This window comes from Argiope bruennichi, chromosome 6, assembly GCF_947563725.1.
Source record: "Argiope bruennichi chromosome 6, qqArgBrue1.1, whole genome shotgun sequence".
NCBI lineage: Eukaryota > Metazoa > Arthropoda > Arachnida > Araneae > Araneidae > Argiope > Argiope bruennichi.
In genome coordinates this window covers 128,479,620-128,499,042 of record NC_079156.1, presented here as the reverse complement: position 1 = coordinate 128,499,042, position 19,423 = coordinate 128,479,620, and the positions used below count along the sequence as shown (strand labels likewise).

The 19,423-nt window shown below is 30.4% G+C and overlaps 1 protein-coding gene across 1 annotated transcript; it reads left to right on the top strand.

Annotated features, from left to right (window-relative positions):
- Positions 1 to 8,621: 8,621 nt before the first annotated feature.
- LOC129972061 (zinc finger protein 182-like) lies at positions 8,622 to 10,067 on the top strand. Its single transcript, XM_056086042.1, has one exon. The coding sequence runs from the start codon at positions 8,622 to 8,624 to the stop codon at positions 10,065 to 10,067; it is 1,446 nt and encodes a 481-aa protein (XP_055942017.1).
- Positions 10,068 to 19,423: the final 9,356 nt, after the last annotated feature.

Below are 19,423 nucleotides of genomic sequence, written 5' to 3'. Positions count from 1 at the left end.
TACTCTAAGCTGAGACTGTCAGGAATGGTGAACACTGTTCGCTCCAAGCTACAGAAACTAAATCTTTCAATAGATTTCTTTCAGACCAAGAGTTTAAAAGATTAGGATAAATTATATAACAGTTTTAAAGAATGATATAATCCATAAAGAAGCAATCTTTACACTCAAACAAAGAAAGGGAAGGGTCTCACGGAGCTAATATTTGCGTTTCTTGTTTTGTAAAGGAATTTATAATACATTAGCCATCTTTGGCGACCAACTGGATACCTGGGAATTTTGATTGCATTTCTTTCAATTAAATCTCTTATGCATCACTTGATGTTTATAATTTCCTTAAGAAAATAATTTTTAAGTGTATATTTTTGATAGAAATTAAAAGAAATGCTGTTTCATTAGTCTTGCACCAGTTCTATTCGTTGATAAAAGGAACTATCCCAATAGAATCTACTCCGTTGTTATCAAAGTGCGATTAAAAGTGTCTCTTTTTTACAATTAGTCAATTTCTGCTTTTCATGGTAATTTCACTTCATTTTTTTATTGCTCTAGTTAACTACGCAAATATTAAACAAAATTCTTTTTCTTCAGTTTCCTTCAAAAGAGAGAAAATCACTTTTAAATAATTGATGAAATTACGAAAACGGTTGAAGCTATAAATTCAACAATGAAATTCATTGCAGAACATTTTAGAAATTAAAAAAGAATGGATCAATGGGCTTGTCCATAATAAAATGGAACAGTGAATTATTGTGATAGTCACCATTGTAGTCTGTTATCATCACAATTAGAAGAATCAGATGAAGAAAATAATAATAGCAACAACAAAAACAAATTTACAGGAAATATGAGTGTCATTCTAGAAAAACTAAAAATAATTTTTCTATAAAACGAATTTGTCAAATCTGGATAAATATATTTCTTGGCAACTGAAAAATAAATTCATTTATGCTGCCCTCAAAAAAACCAAGAACATTTTGTAGTATCTGTTCAAAAGAAATCTTAAAAAATTTGATATATAGGAATTTCACTGTTATTTCATTTTTTGGTTCAATCTCAAATGTTTAAGAGAGAGAGAAACCATTCTAAAGAAAATGAAAGGTTAAAAGCTTCTTCGATCAATTGCCTGAACCAATAAGCATGGCTGAAAGTGGTTTTCGCGAGTATAAAAATAGAGCATTAGTCACTACCGGATCTGGTGGTTTTCCTTGATATTTAAAAAGCATTCGATAGAGTGTGACTGGAAGGACTCAATTATAAATTAATCTCTTATAACACTCCTCCTTCTCTCGTAAATTTAATTTCCTCCTTCCTTTTTAACAAAAATTTCACAAACGCGTTAACGCCACACTCTCCAAACTTCGCTCCATAAAAGTAGGTTTACCGCAAAGAGCTAAATTATCTCCCACCTTATGCTCAATCTTTATTAATAATATACCTCAGAAATACAATACTAAACTATGCATTTTCGCAGATGACACAGATATACTGGCCAAAAACAGAAACATAAAATTCATCACTCACGCATTAAACAAACACATCCAAGAACTAGAAAGCTGCTTCGCCCAGAGGAAAATCGCAATAAATGCCTCAAAAAGAATAACAGTGATTTTCACAAAGAAAACCAAAACTACCCAAAATCTAATTAAAATTAATAAAGTTGGAATCCCATGGTCTCAGGAAACTAAATACCTCCGTGTAATATTAGACGAAATCTTAACTTGGAATCCCCATCTCAACTATGTTAAACAAAAATTCCGTGATTGCACCCGTAAATTATAACCTCTAATTGCTCGGAATTCAGAAATGACTAGGGAAAATAAGTTGCTTGTTTATACAGCCACGCTAAGACCTGTCCTAACGTATGCTTGCCCAGTTTGGTGAATACGCAGCAAAATCCAACATAAGTATCATAGACAGGTGCCAAAATATAAACCTTAGACAAATAACAAAAGCGAGATGGTTCATGAGAAACGACGATATAAGACAAGCCCTCATTATCCCTTCAATAAAAGATTTCATTAACCATTGCAGAAAAATTCTTTCGCGACATAATGCAAATTGATAACGAAGCAATAAAAGAGATAGAAATTTATCAACCAAACAGAAATAGCAAAAGACCAAGAAAAATTCTTCTCTAATGTAACCAATTTTAACCTACTGCTAATACTCCCAAATCAACCTTCTCATCTCTTCCCCATTAATTTTAAATAAATATTAAATTAAAATTCAATCATAAAAATACTCTCATCTATCGCAACAGCGCAATCAAAGCTCCTCTTGAGCCCAACCGTAAACCTTCATTGGCCAAAAACCTAAAGACAATACCCCAACCCCTGCCCACCTCCCAGACCAAGGCAAGATGCATCTTCTCCCCTCCACTGTAAGATCCACCCGGATAGGACCTGCCTCCTGCCAAAGACCCAAGACTACATACACTCCAACATCGGACCAATTTTCTACTGAAGCCTCAGATTTTATCCACTCCAGCAAATCTACAAACCCAGAACTCACAATTACTGATTGTGGATACCACAGAATCTTTCGTCTACGTCTCTACTACTGGATCTGTTAATGAACTAAAACAAAGAAAATCTGCTTCCAGTTTATTACTTGAAACAGAGAATGAGAAATATGAAATGTCACGTCAAGAAAGTATATTTCATGTTTTAATGATAGTAAAAAGTCATTTACGGATTCACTCGAATTTGCAACTAAAAGAATTAGTTCAAATAACAAAAATTTTTCTACATTAAAATTTGAATGCCCTGAATACTGATTTTGCCCAAGAATTAAGGAATTTTTTAATGACGTCATTAAAGTGACAGACAATATAACGAATGCCAATACTTTGGCAGGAAATGATGGAACTGCCGAAGTTCTGCCGTTTTACTTTTAATAAATAGACTCCAGACTCTATAGACTCCAGTTATTTTTCTAATTTAAAATCCTTAATGTAGATGTAGATAAATCAAATAATGAATATTTCTTTCATAGACGAGTTCTTTGAACCTTTTAGGATTTTCGATTGTTTAAATGTATGACCGAAATACTCTCAATTCTTCTTAATTACAGCACTGAAGTTTCAAATTTTCATTATCGATGCCTTCTCTATAAAATATGTTTTAGTGCAAGAATTTTTATATCATTCATTTCTGTGAGCTCATTTGGATGCTTAAATCAATAACGTCATATATACTTGCATAAAGTGAAGGCAAATTTGAAATATTAAATATATAATTCTTTGGTAGAATCGAGCCCACGAACTCAAACTTAGGACACATGGCTCTAGTACGTTATTAAAGAAACAATTCCTTTATAATTTATTCATCGCTTTGTATCTGTTATAAATATAGCTAGAGCTACGAAATTTAAAAACAGAACTCATTGTCTACAACAGGAAACTGTTCAAGAAGCAAAGCAGAGGTCTCCACATCAATAATAGATTATAATACATTTTTAATGAAAAGGAATTCTTTTTGAAATTGAAAATTAATGGATCAATACCGTTGTGAATTTTGTGACAATATAGTGACATGCGGTGAGACACACCCTTGCAACTTTCATACATTTTACGATACGTATTTACACTCACAGACTTTTTCAGAGAATACCTTTAACAGCTCACAACTATGGACACCTTCTGAATTTTCATATTTGGATGCCATTTCAGATACTCGGATAATTGGCGTTCAAACGGAAGAAAATGCATCTTTTATGGCTTCTTCAGAAAATGCTGAATCTTGTTTCAGACTTGAAAATGATTTTCCCGAAGCTTATAACCTTTCTCCAGCCGTCATAGAATCAACTGGTGTGGACGAGGAAAGGCAAAGAATATCAGGTGTATCTGATCTCATCTATGCGACAGGTAGTGAAAAGATGAATTGTCACGTCAAGAGAACAGATGGTTGTCTCTGAATAACGATAACAAATATTTTATGGATTCTGTATGGAGAGACCATTCAGATAATTGCAATGTCTCTGAACCAAGAAAACTAATTGTGAATCCTGATTTCCTAACAGGAAGTAATGAGCCAGAAAAAAGCAAGATACACGTCTCGGAGTATGTAACTGATGAACATACTTCATGTGAAATACACTCTAATGTTTACTGTAAGAGCGAGAAAATAACCGCCAACTTGGAGAAACATCTTTCTTCTAAAACATATAACAATGCAGTGGCTGGACCATCCGGAATTTGCCCTCAGTGGAAGAAATTTCCTTACAAATTATGTCCCAAGGAATTCAATAAAAAATATCATTTCGACAATCATTATCGAACCCATACTGGCGAAAAACCTTTTGTATGTGATTTATGCAGAAAAAAAATCGTGACAGACATTATCGAACTCATACTGGTGTTAGACCTTTCTTGTGCCACGTGTGTAATAAAAGTTTCGTTCAAAAGAGTGATTTGAAAACGCATGTTTGGATTCACTCTAGAAAAAAGCCTTATGAATGTCCAATTTGTGGAAAGGCATTCACAAGAAAAGAAAATTGCAATAGACATCACAGGACGATGCATAAGTGAAATCAATCTGCAAATTACAGAAATAATTCTTTTAATCTTGTATGAAACTACCTCACATTTTAACCAAAATGGAACATTTTTCACTCGAAGTTGTTACAATTTTGTTTTTAAAATCAGTGTCTATTTTTTACTATTTTGACGAAAAGAAAATATTGAGATTCTGTCTTTAAGAAATTACTCTTTAACTGAAGATTGAAAATGAAAATATGTTTTCAGTTCAAATGCATTTATATCTGTTCATGATTTTCACTTTGTTTATATGATTTCAAAATTTTTTAATCTCTAGTTCCAATTCTCGCCACTTAATATTAAAAAAATCATGTCCCACTAAAGCAATTATACCTTGTGTTAGCTTGAATTCAAAATTAAATGATTCCAAATTTAATGATATCGCCGTTTTATTTCCAGTTTTTCCGAGCTTTGAGGAAAACATTAAATACCGACTAAATGACAATTTTAAATAATAGATTTTGACATTTTATCCGAACAAGTACATTTTCGATCGATTAATAACTGCAAAAATCCACTGCAACATTTTTTTATTTTTTATTTTGAAATGGTGTAAATAATATGTTTTTGGTACCTTGATGTTTAATTAACGAGTAATATTTACATTTGTTCCAATTGAAAAATTTAGATATAGCATTGAATGTATTTTTGTAATACTGACGAATCTCGCTAAGATTTCCTTTCCTTATATATTGAAAATTTTGCTTTGCAAGAGATATTTAAAGTATTTTTGTAAACGTTTTAATAAAAAAAATTATATAACGCTAAAGATTCTATTGTCTGCGGGAATTTTTTTTTCCTTTTTAAGACATTAAATTTTTTCTTTATAGTCATTTTCTATTAAAGTAATAAATTCATTGAATTCAATGTCCATTACATTTTTATTGACTTGTGTAATTTCTAAGAATGTTAATGAATGTGTGCGTGCGTTTTTTGGAGTTTACAGACTTACAAACTAAACTTTAAAATTTAGCAAATCTATTTTTTTAATGTTGGGAAGTAGCAAATTGAAATTAGTGTTTTGAAAAGTTTGTTTTGTTTCTGTTTTTTTGGAGTTGAAAAATTATCTTTACACGATTCCCAAAATTCAAAGTATTATTCTTCCATGAAATAATTAAAAAAAAAACAATTAATATTTGTTTTGTTTTTTACAGCTGAAAGAAAACATTTTAAAAGAAAAACTTATTTTATATCAAAATGTTTCACTGTTGCAATGAAACTGCAATGATTTTTGTACCTTCTTTATTAATATTTCATCTTGGCCTTTTTTCACTTTTATTGTTAAACGTACAACGATCCGGCTTGTTTTCCATTTTGAGTATTTTAATGTAAGCTATTTTTTAAATAAATTTATAATTAGATTTTAGATTCGAGTCATACGATAACATTCTTCAAAAGCTCCTATTTTTTTTAATGCTGTCACTCTCTCTCTTGTTATGTAATTGGATGAATATAGATATAGATATAAAATGACGAAGATATGTAACAAAATCTACAGCACAAGTTTTTAAAAGTTTCTAAAAAATTGTTTAAAAATATTTTTCTGAGGAACCCATTAAACCCATATTATACAAAACATTTAATTGATATTTTATTATCAATAATCCAAAAGAACCATTTGACGAAAAAATCTCTTTGAAAACTAGAAAGAAAGTTGAAAGAAACTATTCTCTTCTAAATTCAAATTTTAATGAATTGTTTAAAAGATATCCGTAATGTTTAGCATAATTCGTCTGACCTTTTGATCATAAATTGACACGCATAAAAATTAATATAAATTGTAAGCTCAATATAGGGTAATAATGAACTTAGAAATTAAATATGGTTTTTATTTTCAGTGTTACCTATTTCGTCTAAAGAGTATTTGAATGTTTGTTTGAAATAAACTTTGCTTTGGTTATAAAGCACAACCTTAATTAGCTGTTGAAATCAATGACGTTTTCATCAATGCTTTTATATATAATATAGTCCTTTGCACTCAGATGGTGATTCTCACTCTTCATTCAAGACTGTGTATCGTTTTGAGGTTTCATTTATTTATTTATTTCATTTATTTTGTTAAAAATACCTGCAGAGTAGTAAGAAGATGCAAATTAAGTAAACCTAAAATAATTATATTGTCACGCAGATGCTATAGTATAGAACTGAATGACGCACACACAAGAGTTAGAGATAAACCAATTTATTAACTGAACTCTGAACTGAGAACTCAGTGACTGACAAATCTTCTGTTTTTATACAAGCAGAGAACGTTCCAGAATACTCTTCTGGAGACAGTAAGAAAAGTCCAGAACACTTGTCTGGTAAACTAAAAAAAATGTCCAGTATCTTCTGGAACATGAAATAAAGAAAAACATAAAATCGAGGAATTAAGTATTTACATATACTATTAATCGCATCGTCTCTAGTGGGATTTAAACCCACTTCTCTTGATCATGAGACCAGTGCCATGACCACTCGGCCATGGAGATTCGACTGTCTTTCTTCAATGCAACAATATATATTTATTTTTTGGGGCAATAAACATGTCTTTGTATAAGCCGAGTAATCCGAATTACATTTCCGAATGCAAAGGGTTACCCATTACCTGACTAGTCATCATTACGGCTTCAAAAATGTTTCTCGTGTAAAAATATCTTTTATAACCTGCTGTATCTGCTGTTCCATCTGTGTTTATTTATCAATGCATATAAAACAAAGTATATAGTGTTTTTATGTTGAACGGTTTTCTAAAACGTTTTTCTACTTTTTAGGAAATTTTTGAATCTCTAACCAGAATTAATTTATATAAATAATTTATTATTGTAATACTGTCGAATAAAATTAATATTTTGACTAATTGGTATAGAGAATACATTTTACATATATGGATTATTGGGTCGTATATGTAAAGATTGATTGGATTTCCCTTTCTGAAATTGAAACAAATAAATATATTTAGATGTGGATGAAATATAAATTTCTGGATTGAGAATAGAAACTTTGAGAGAAGAAATTTTATTTTAAGATTATAAATAATCAAAATTTTCTTAAAAATATAGAATTTGAAATATCTGAGTTTTGATTTCGTATTTGAAAAGTACCCTTTATTTAATATCTGATGTGAATAGACACGTAAGAATCTAAATATCAAACGCTATTAAAACAGAGTTCCGATATTACAAAATTAAGAAATTTTAGCTTAATTAGTTGGTGCATGCTTAATTTTATTGGAGCTAACGAAATCAATTTGACATCAACTTTCCGTACAAGGAGAATGAACCGGAAACTCATTATGAGTTTGATTGAATGTAATTCGTTGTGGATCGGCAGATCACATGATTCTTGCCAAAGTAACTAGCAAGGGATCTTCCCGTTTCGCAATATAAAATGCCTCACTTCAGATAGAGTAAGGCATGATTATCAACAAAATCTTCGTATGAATGCCAGAAATATCCAAGATCTCGAACCTAGCAAAATAGAAGACCTAAGCCTTTATTTTGTAGAAGTCTCTAGAATTAAAAAAATCAAAGACAGAAATATGAAGGAAATACGAGAAATTCAGATACAAAAAATGGTTCTTTTCATTCCGTCCAAATTCCTTTGTGTGCTCAATGCATCTTACTACAATTGAATTTTTTTTTGAGATTTATCTGAATCTCGTATTTATCGGAGCTTTGTTAGCACTAGTAGCAATTTGTATTCATAGGACAATATATATTATTACATCAAGTATTAAATAAAAAATATATTAAATATCTAAATTTTTTTTTAAAAAATTCTTTTTAAATCGGTAATTACCTTAGTTAATATTTACTCTCTACAAGTTGTGAGATTCTATTTAAAAAAATTCATACTTTTAAATATTAGACATTGGGTATTTGAATTTAGAGCAAAGGGCTCTAGCACGTTATTTAATAAATGAAACATTCATAATTTATTCATCGTTGAATATACTTTAACTATAACCATAAGTACCAAATGTAAATCTCATCAAGAACGTTTACAGCATTAAACTGTAGAAGAAAAGAAAATCTACATTTTTCACCTATTTAAGAACTATTTAAAAAAATTTAATAAGTCGGAATTTTATTTTTGTTTTAAATTAATGGCTCGATACTTTTGCCAAATTTGTCGCAGAGTACTGACTTACGGTGAGCCTCATCCTTGCGTATTTTATAAGAATGATGACAACGTGTATTCACTGCCAACGACAGGAAATTCAGATGAAGATAATGAAGAAGCCAAAGACAAATGTAAGGAAAATTCGAATGAGAATTCTTTGTATTTAAGTCAGTCTTTCCAGCAAAAGGAAAATAAAGAATCTGAGCTGATTAATTTATCGCTGTATCAACATAGTGAAGAATTTAAGCCGCTTCCTACAAAAGTAAACAAGTACAGAATTTCTGCAGAGTGCTCCGACAATGCACAACTAAGTGATCCTTGTGATATTTCTTATTTTAATCCCATATCAGATGCTCAGGCGACGGAAGTGCAAGGCAAAGGAAACGCATCTTTTACAGCTTCTTCAGAAAACTTTGAAACTGCTCATAGACCTGAAATCGTCCATCGTGAAGCTTATGAAGAAATGACAATTTTAGCCGGATCAAGTGGTGTTCGGATACAAAATCAAAGTCCATCAGGTGTATCAGACCTGATTTATGCAACAACTGCTGAAGAACATAAAACGTCTCTTGAAATTAGAAAATGGCAAAGTTTGAATGGTGATAAAAATAACTTTATTGATTCTCTAGAATGTGTCGTCAAAACAAGTCATTCAAATAATAAAAATATTTCTGGAAATGAGAATTTGATTTTGAAGAATGTATCAGAGTGTGTAAATCATAAAAATATTTCACCTGAAATGCACTCTCAAGGTAACAATAATAAGAGGAAAAGGACTACCGACTTGAAGATACCTATCTCTACCAAGGAGGATGACAATGCTGTGGCTGGACCTTCCGGATTCAGTTCTCGTAAGAAGAAGTTGGATAAGACATTCAGTAAGAAAGATGTTCTTAAAACAAATTATCGAAGACACACTGCCTATAAGCGTTTTTCTTGCGATATATGCAAGAAGCAGTTCTCTCAAAAATCAGGTCTCAACCGACATTACATAACCCATACAGGCGAAACGCCTTATGTGTGTGATGTATGCTTAAAAAAATTTACTCAGAAAACAGATCTCATTATCCATCATCGATTCCACACCGGTGACAGACCTTTCGTGTGTGAAGTCTGTAATAAAGGTTTTGCTCAAAAGGGTCATCTTAAGACTCATGTTATTACTCACACTGGCGAAAAGCCTTTTGTTTGTGATGTTTGTAACGAAGCTTTCTCTCAAAAGGGTACTCTTAAAAGACATGCTCGTACCCACACTGGAGAAAAGCCTTTTGTATGTGATGTTTGCAATGAAGCTTTCGCTCGAAAGGGTACTCTTAAAACACATGTTCGTACCCACACTGGAGAGAAGCCTTACAAGTGCCCATTTTGTGGAAAAGCTTTCACGACCAGCAGCTATTGTAATAGGCACCAGAGGAGCGCGCATAAATGAAATCAACTTGTAAACTACTAAAATAATTCTTTTAATCTTGTATGGAACTATTTTACATTCTTAGCCGAATTGAAACAATTTTAACATGCGAGGACGCAATCGGGAGAAATACCTTATAAATGTCCAGATTGTGAAATGGCATTCGCGTACAGCAGCGATTGTTAAAAGCCTGACAGAAGAATGCACAAGTGAAAGTAATCAACAAATTACAGAAATAATTGTTTTACTCTGATACGAAAATTTTTTACATTCTTTATCAAAATTTAAGTAATTTTAAGTGAAAGTTGTTATAATTTTATTTTTAAATTTACTGTATATATTTTCTTACTTTGACGAAGTATATTTCCTGATACAAAACCCATAAGCTTATGTTATTTTACTAATAATTGACAATGAAAATATACTTTCAGTTCAAGTGCATTTATTTCTGAGTGTATGAATATTGCTTATAATTTTTAAATCCTAATAAAAATTTTAACACATTTATATTAAAAATGCATTTTATCCTCTCTTCAAATAAAATTATTTTGGTTTTGATTTTCGCTCAATATTAAATATTTCCAAATTTAATGGTATCTACCGTTTCCTTTATAGTTTTTCAGAGTATTTCGGAAAAAATTTTAATGCTAACTTAGTACTCGTTTTAAATAATCTTAAGTAATACGATATTTTAACTGAAAAAATTGCTTAAGTGCTGTAAATAATTGTAATAATTGCTAAATTAATGTAAGCAACACTTTTTTTAATTTGATGTTTTCTTAATGAATAATATTTGCTGCAATTGGAAAATATAGATAAAACAAAAATCTATTTTTAATATTAATGACGAATTTCGCAAGGAGTACCTTTCTTCATATCTTGAAAATCGATTTCTACAAGAGATATTTAAATGCATTTTTGTAAAAATTTAATAAATATTTTTATATTAGATCTAAGATATCAATATCTCTGTGATATATTGTTTTTCCTTTTTAAGAAATTCTTTGTAGTCATATTCTATGAAATAAATAAATTCAATAACAGTTTTTTCCAATGATTTTTGTAATCTTTTTTAGTACTTAAGATAAACATGTGAGTTGAGACACGCAGGAATTGCAAAATTTTCAAATTTGTCTAATGTACATTTTCAAGACGGGGAATTTGGAGGACCAAACGGTGTTTTTGAAATGTTTGGTAGCCGTTTAATTAATTAAAAAAAACGTTATTTTGGCAATAAATTTCCAATGTAAAAAATTGTTTTTACAACATACCAAAATTCGAAGCATAATCATTTCAATGATAAGTTTTAAACGCGTGATTGTATTTTCTTTTTTTAACAAATTAAACAAACATGTTTAAACTTATTTTTCTTTAATATGTTTCATTGTTGAAGTGAAAATCTGATTAATTTCATTTTTCTTAACTTTTTATCTTGTATTTTTCTATTGCTAATGTTCAAATTATTATGATTCGACGTATTTTGCGTGTTGTGTTTTTTTAATGTAAGGTATTCTTTTATAAAAAATTTGGAAGATTTTTTTTGTAATTATAATTAAAGATTTGTTTCGAATCATGCGAGACCTAAAATTATTTAATTGTACACATTTTTAATACTGCTGACCTATCTCTTAATATAATTTCATCTAGTTTCAAAGACAATTGTTTTGTGTTGATGTGCCGGGGTATTTGATCTTAAGTCATTTCCCCTCAAAGCTAACTAATTCTATATATTCGAATCATTTCCTGGGAATGAATTCATTGTTCTTTATGTGTTCAACATGAGAGTCTTTTAAGCATCGCTTTGATTCGACCAGCATATTAGTTATATAGCATCGTTAAACTATTAGGGATTGGAAACTATTTTAATATGCAGAATTTTTATATTGATACCTTTTCTTATAATATAATCTCACCTTGTTTCGAAGAATATTGTATTGTGCTGATGTGCCGAGGCATTTTATCGTCATTCTTTTCTCCTAAACATTAATGAATTATCATTTCTTCGAATCATTTTCCTGGGAATGAATTAACTGCTTCTTATGTATTTAACTTGAAAGTCTTTTAAGCATCGCTTGAATTTCAACCAGCTGATTAGTGATATAGCAACGTGTTAATGATAAACTGAATGCAAGGAAACGAAATCTTCAAGGTTTAAGCTAAAGATACTCTATTCCTGTTATCAGACCAATGCATTTGCGAGCAATCTGATTATTAAAAAAAGAGATGAATGTTAAAAGCAACAATTATTTGGTGGAAACTTTTTGGTCGGCATATAAAAGATGTGTACTTACTTTTTAGATTAGAATTTTGGCTGTAATTAAAAATACATTGTAATTTGATAAAATTATAAAATTATTTTATTATTTAATTTTTGAACAGAATCCGAGTAAATTTGAAATTGTCTTTTCAGAGGTTTTCTTTTCTGTGTCATTGTTAATTCAACTAAATTGCATTAAACCTTGGTGTTAATTTCATATATATGATGCATGAGGTTATGAATGAAATGTGTGCGTGCGTGTTTCATAAAGAAATATATTTGAATTTTTATAGTTTCTTCGATTTACTGGCAGAATCATTTGACCTTAAAATTTATCTCCTTGAATTGATTAGATATTTTTTTTCAATATTCCTTCGAATCAAACTCTAGAAGGGAGTAAGGTGATCTTTAAATAAAATCTGATATAAAAATTGATTAGCATTAATTTGAACTATTTCATATTTTTTTAGTTAAACTTACGATTGTTTATAAAGCGCAGAATATTTTTTTGAATAAGCAAAAATATTTTTCGTTTATATATATATATATATTTTTTAGAGATAATCTTCTATTTTTTACATCTTGTTGTAAAAAGAAATAGAAAAAATTAAAAAGTGTTCTATTAAGACTTTTTTTATTTAATTATTGAAATGTATTAACAAGACAGATGCCAAACGACGAATTTCGATCAAGGATATCTCGTATCCAGAGTTTTGTAAAAAAAACCTGCTTAACTAATATAATTTTTTTAATAATTACTTTTTGTACTAAGATAAATTCTTTTGCAAATTAAGGAAAATTTAAAAATCTTCGCAGAAAATTACACAAATCGAATTCTCGTTTTAAACATTAGATGTCGGATATTATATTAGAATCTGATAACAATCTCAAAATTAAGGTAGATGTTCTAGCACGTTTTTAATGTAATATTCATTCATTAAATATAATTTAAATGTAGCAGACATTTTAATTTTTATAATTAATAAAAATAATGCGCACATGTTATTATATTGCTGGTATAAATTGAAACCTTGACTTTTTATTAATATTTACTGAATATTTTTGATTATACGAAAAATTAACAGCCTGATATCTATGTCGGTCATGCGATGGAATATTGATTTGCGGCAAGATTCACCCTTGCAATTTGCACAAAAACATTACTTATATTCTCCTCTCTGATCAGAAGAATCAGTACTAATTCAAATTTAATGAATAATCCTGATAATTTCAATTTAGATTCTATTCTATATTTTTGAACGAATGAAGATCGATCTAAAGAAAATGCTTGGATGATTGTGAAATGTTGCTTAAAGAGACCAAACGACAGTCTTTTAATACATATAAAATGCTTTTTACGAGTTCCTTAGTGTACAATACAACGAATATTTTTAAATAAAAATATTTTTTTTTAAATTGCGAATTCTGTTTTCTCAGCAAACAATAAGGAACCAGTTAATGAAAATGATCAAAGTGTCAGGAGGACTAGCAGACGATCTGATGTAAGTATCAAAACATAACACTGATTCCTCGACGCGCCCGAAGGCGCACGGATAAAATAACTGAATAACCGGACTACCACTACAGCAGTTGGAATTGTGGTTGAGTTGTAAAGGCCATTACTGGCCACGATACAACACTTCCCTAAGGAAGTATGTCCCGTCATCGATGGGAGGTGCAGAACCATACCTTTTCGTTCACCCACAAAGGTGACGAGAACCTACCACCAGGTTTCTCATCCTCAATTCCGAGGTGTCCCTCAGGTTCGGGGGGGGGGGATTGATGCAAATATCAGGTGTGCTGTAGTTTTATCTAGTGTAAACTCAATGTTTCAAAGTAAGGATGAGGATAAGATTGCCAATGTAATTAATTCTACTTACCTTACTTCTAGTTACCTTACATAATATAAATGGTGTAGAACTTTCCAAAATGCGTCGTATAAAAGCAGAATTAACATGTTATTATTGTGGTAAACAATTCAGTGGAAAAATCAGTTTTGACAATCATATTAGAATAAAAACTGGCGAAAAGCCAGTTGTGTGTAGTGAATGTGCAGTAAAGAGAAATTTTCGCAAAAATAAGTCTCTTCAAGCCTCACAGAATAGCAATTGGCATTTCGCTCTTTCTTGTGCTATATTCGACGAAAAGAATTTGCTCCGAAAGAAAATCTGGTCCATCATCATCAGTCATGAGAGGGGTATAAGCCTTTTCTGTGTGATATGTGTAACAAGAATTTTTGTCAACATTACAATCTTATGGTACATGTCAGGACCCACACAGGAGAAAAGCCCTGTAAATGGCCAGTTTATGAAGATAATTTCCCAAACAGCAGTAATTACATCAGGCATCATAGGAGAAAACAGCAACTTAAACCAACTTAAAACGAACATTAATTCAAATATGAATGGACCACTTCATTTATTGTAATGCTCGAATGACGACATCTGCTTTTCAATAAACATTTAAATATCACGTGAAAGATACCAAATGTGAAAAACCATTCTTTTAAATAAGAAAGGGCCCAGGAAAAAATATTTTTCCGTATTTTGTATCACTGATATTTTATTTATTCATAGTCATTCATTATTTATTCATTTTATTTATTGATATTTATTCATAGTTGTATTCCAAAACAACCGTTCATTCCACATCTGATTATTGAAATAGATTTTAGAAGTAAATAATCATAATCTTATTTTTTTATCTACCAAAAAAAGGAAAAGAACAGAAATTGTTTCCTTTAAAGGTAACGGGTAGAAGAAATAAGTAACTCCAAAATGGATTTTGTTATAAAAATCTTAATGAAATTATTTTTACAGAATCTCATTGAGATTCAAACATTTCATATTTTTTTATTGTAGTTAAGAGAAAAAAAATCATAGAAAATTATTTTGAATAAAATGTTGTGAGAGGTGAAGCATTATTTTATATACGTGTGTCCTTCTCTTTCATAATCATATTTTTCACCTTCTTTTATAATATCTTCTTTCATGCACAATTATTTTTAAATCTGGCAGGATTTTTGTTTGTTGAAATAAAAGATCAAAATACACTCAAATAAATTCGAATCAATTTCCAGAACTCAAGTTAAATAACTCCAATTTTCCATGTTTCTAAGCTACTCTGTGTTCTAGATCATAATCTTTATTTTTTTTATAACTCATTTGGTATGCAGATTAAGATAAATCAAATGATTCCACAAACATTTACATAAAGCGAATGCAGATTTTAAATATTAAATATCGGATTTTTGAATTTAAGATTTTTACTTTTGGATTTTGAACAGGTGTCTTGCACGTATTAAAGAAACGATTCATTCGTAGTTTATTTATAGACTTGCATCCACTTTAAATATAGCAAGAGCTACGAAATTGAAACGTGATCACTACCTCTACAACATATAAATGACAGGAGGAATAGAAATTCAGTTTGTGCTCTCTAATAACAAGTTATTTTACAATTTTGATGTCGGAATTTTTATTTAAATTTAAAATTCATGGATCGATATTTGTGTCATCTTTGTAATAAAATAGGGATTTACGGTGAGAATCATCCTTGCTTCTTATATAAGAATCCTGTATTACCTATCATAGCCAGAACATTGTGTATTTCCAATCATAGGTAACACCAATGTGTATTACCTATCATAGCCAGAACAATCCGATAAAAAACACGGTGAAGGAAAACAGAAATCAACGGAAAATTCTAATAATGATTCCCGATATTTATGTCAAGCTACTCGATCAAATGAAAGTAAAAAATCTCAGTTCTTGAATTTACCGCTCTTTCAAAACAATGAATTTGTTTCAATTTTGCCTTCCTTGGTAATAAAAAGATGTAGGACATTTTCAGAGAAGACCTCCAACGATGCATAACAAATGAATCCTTATGACAATTCATAATTTAATTCCCTTTCAGAAATTCAAGTGAGTGAAGTCCGAAGCCAAAAAAACCGCATCTTCTACAGCTTCTTCAAAAAATGTTAAACATATTTGCAGATTTGAAAATGATTTTCACCATATTTATAAGATAACACAGGTTGTCACCGGATCAAATGGCGTTGACGAGCATAAACAAAGAGAATAAGGTGTATCCGATTTTATCCATCCTGGAGAAGACTGTAAAACGATCCTTGAAGCAAGGAAATGGAAATGTTTGGAAAACGGTAAACATATTTTTTTATGGATTCTGTAGAAACTGTAATTCTGGAATCTAGTTCAAATCATAAAATTCCTGGAACTCTGAATTTGATTGTGAATCTTGATTTCGCACCAAGAAGTACGGAACTAAGAAATGGCATGATCCATGTATCAGGGAATGTAATGATGAAAATATTTCACTTGAAATGTTCTCTCAGATTCACAGAAAGAACGAGAAAATACTTGCCAATGTGAAAGTACCATTCTTTTCCAAGTAAGATGGCAATGTTATGGCTGGATCTTCCGGAATGCATCCTCGCAAGAAGAAATTCCATGCCATTATGTCCTTAGGAATTGAAGAGGAAAACTCATCACTATAGACCAAATACTGGTGACTAGGATTTCGCGTGCGACACATACATCAAAGAATTCTCTCAGAAACTAGTTCGTAGTAGGCATTAGAGAATACACACTGAAGAGAGAGCCATTTGTGTGTGATATATGCAGAAAAGAATTTTCTCAGAAAATAAACCTCGACAAAGATTATCTGACTCACAAGGGTGAAAAGCTCTTTACGTATGTAAGAAACTCCGAACGGATTTATTTAAGATCCGCATTTGCTTCTAAAACTTATTTTATGCAAAGAGCATCATTTACAAAATTCACTCTCAGTTTTTATTTCCTTTAAGTTATAAATAAAATTTTGAATTATGACCACTGATCAAAGTTATTATCTTATTTATCTTTACAAAAGACAACACTCCAAAATTAGATCACAGTCAGAATCAGTTTGGAATGATGAAATGTTAGCAGGTAATAGAAAAATTATTACCTTAAAGGAATAGGGTGAAAATGATATGAGGTTGGAATTTCATCTTCAGTCGTTAGATGAGCTATCCAACCTGCAAGAAAGATTAAAAGAAGAGAATTATCGACAGAAATTGGTAAATAAAAAACTGAGAGACTAATTTTTTTTTTCTTTTTGAATGCTGACCTGTGACTTTGCTGACTTGCAGTGCAAGATTTTTAAACATATTATAATGCGATTTAATATAAATCGCAGATGCATTGCTTCGTCATAAAGAAAAATATCAAAGTACAAACTTCTTGCAAAAGGAAGCATTAATTATTTTAAAAAAGGAAAAAGAAACATCAAAGCAATCAGTTTTCAATATTGATCACAAAAATAATAAAAGCTGTTTAAATATGTCATATTCGACACAAATTTGCTACAAACTCGATTCACACATTTTTAAAATGTGTCCTTATTTCTGCCTGTTATGAAGGGGAACTTAATGTTAGATATTTGAATGACACATCCTCCTCCTATAAGTAGTGAATAAATGTCCAAACCACGACATCTGCAGATTTTTCGGAACTATGCAGTAGTTTTGGGTACGTTTAAACAATTTATGTGCAAGTGTCTTATTCTATAATCAATATTAAATTGCAGACAAATACCAAAAATATAAATAATTATATATATATATATATATATATATATATATATATATATATATATATATATATATATATATATATACTTACATACATCAAAAATTTGTTTGAGATTTTGTGACTATTAGTGCAGTTTGGTATCAATTTTTTAATCGATTGAGAAAAACGCTTCTGAAACGCACTTTTTATTTTCGAACACTATTAACCGCATGCCATGGGTGGCATGATAGGTTCAGTAAAAAATGATAAATTTTCCCCAAAAGTTAAAATTTTGTAAGCGTTGAACGTCAATTCCATGCAAGGTGTTCTTTGGGATAAACCTTTATTAGAGAGTATGCGAGAAAATTTTGGGAAGACCACTCGAATTTTAAAGAGATATTGTATTATTGTTTAGTCATTGTTGCAAGAAATTCGAAATTGCTATAATTTTCCAAATAATATCTGAAAATATTTTTATTAAATTACAATCGTGATAAAAGAAAAAACAAAATCATTCGCCCAATGATATAAAGCCATTACAAAAATTGCGAAAATACGGTTCTAAAATGGAGTAATGAGATTTCATTGTCAGAGAGACATTTAGAAAGTATGCCTCAAATCTCGTAAATGTTAAAATGAGAATAAAAAATGACAGCAATTCCAATTGTAACGATTAGAAATGAAACGAATCTTGCTTAAATTAGTTTTCTAAATAGGTAGAAAATATGCATATTGCAAACGAAAAAATAGAACTCATTCAAACTATGGAAACCTAAATGGGAATGAGTGCAAAATAAAACTTCCAAATTGGGCATGACTATTAAAAATGTTGAAGCTTCATTATCGTTTCAGTGATCTATCTTCTGAATTCAAGGGAATTATCTTCTGAATCAGGCAGTTTCTTTCATTTTGGGCAAGAAAAAGAACTTAAAAATGTGTATCTGTCAGAGCAGTAGCCTAAGAAATTATAGATACAGCAGTAAATTTCGATGGTTTGCATCTCTTTAAAATCTGAAAAAGTGTTTCATGAGCCATATTAGATAGCGCAACAAATGCTAAAGATGTACTTTTGATAGGAACTTTCCATGGCGATGAAACGCCCAGTTGTGAGAAAGATGAAAGAAAGACGCCAGAAAGATGTTGACTTTATGGATGGAAGAGAACGCTGCAGATAAAGTTCGTATTTTCTATAGCGAAATACAGTCGATATCTAAAAGATTAGAGACATTAAAAGAATATTGAAATTAGTAGTGTAGAGTACGAAATTGCTTAACCTGATGACGCCTGGAAATGGTGCAAAATGAAACTATTTTTCACCATTGATGGTGAGTTGCTTCTACTGGAATATTGGTTATGCGTAGTTTCATTTAATAACTGACATTTTCTTGCTCTGTACTGTATCCTGAAGTTCAAATTTCTTATGTAAATTGCGAAGTTGATTCGAATAATAAAGTAGTAGGAGCCGTTTTACTCTTTTTTATGAGCATGTTATCGGAGTTGAAAATATAATCATACCTCATATTAACTTAAGGAGGGCTAACTTT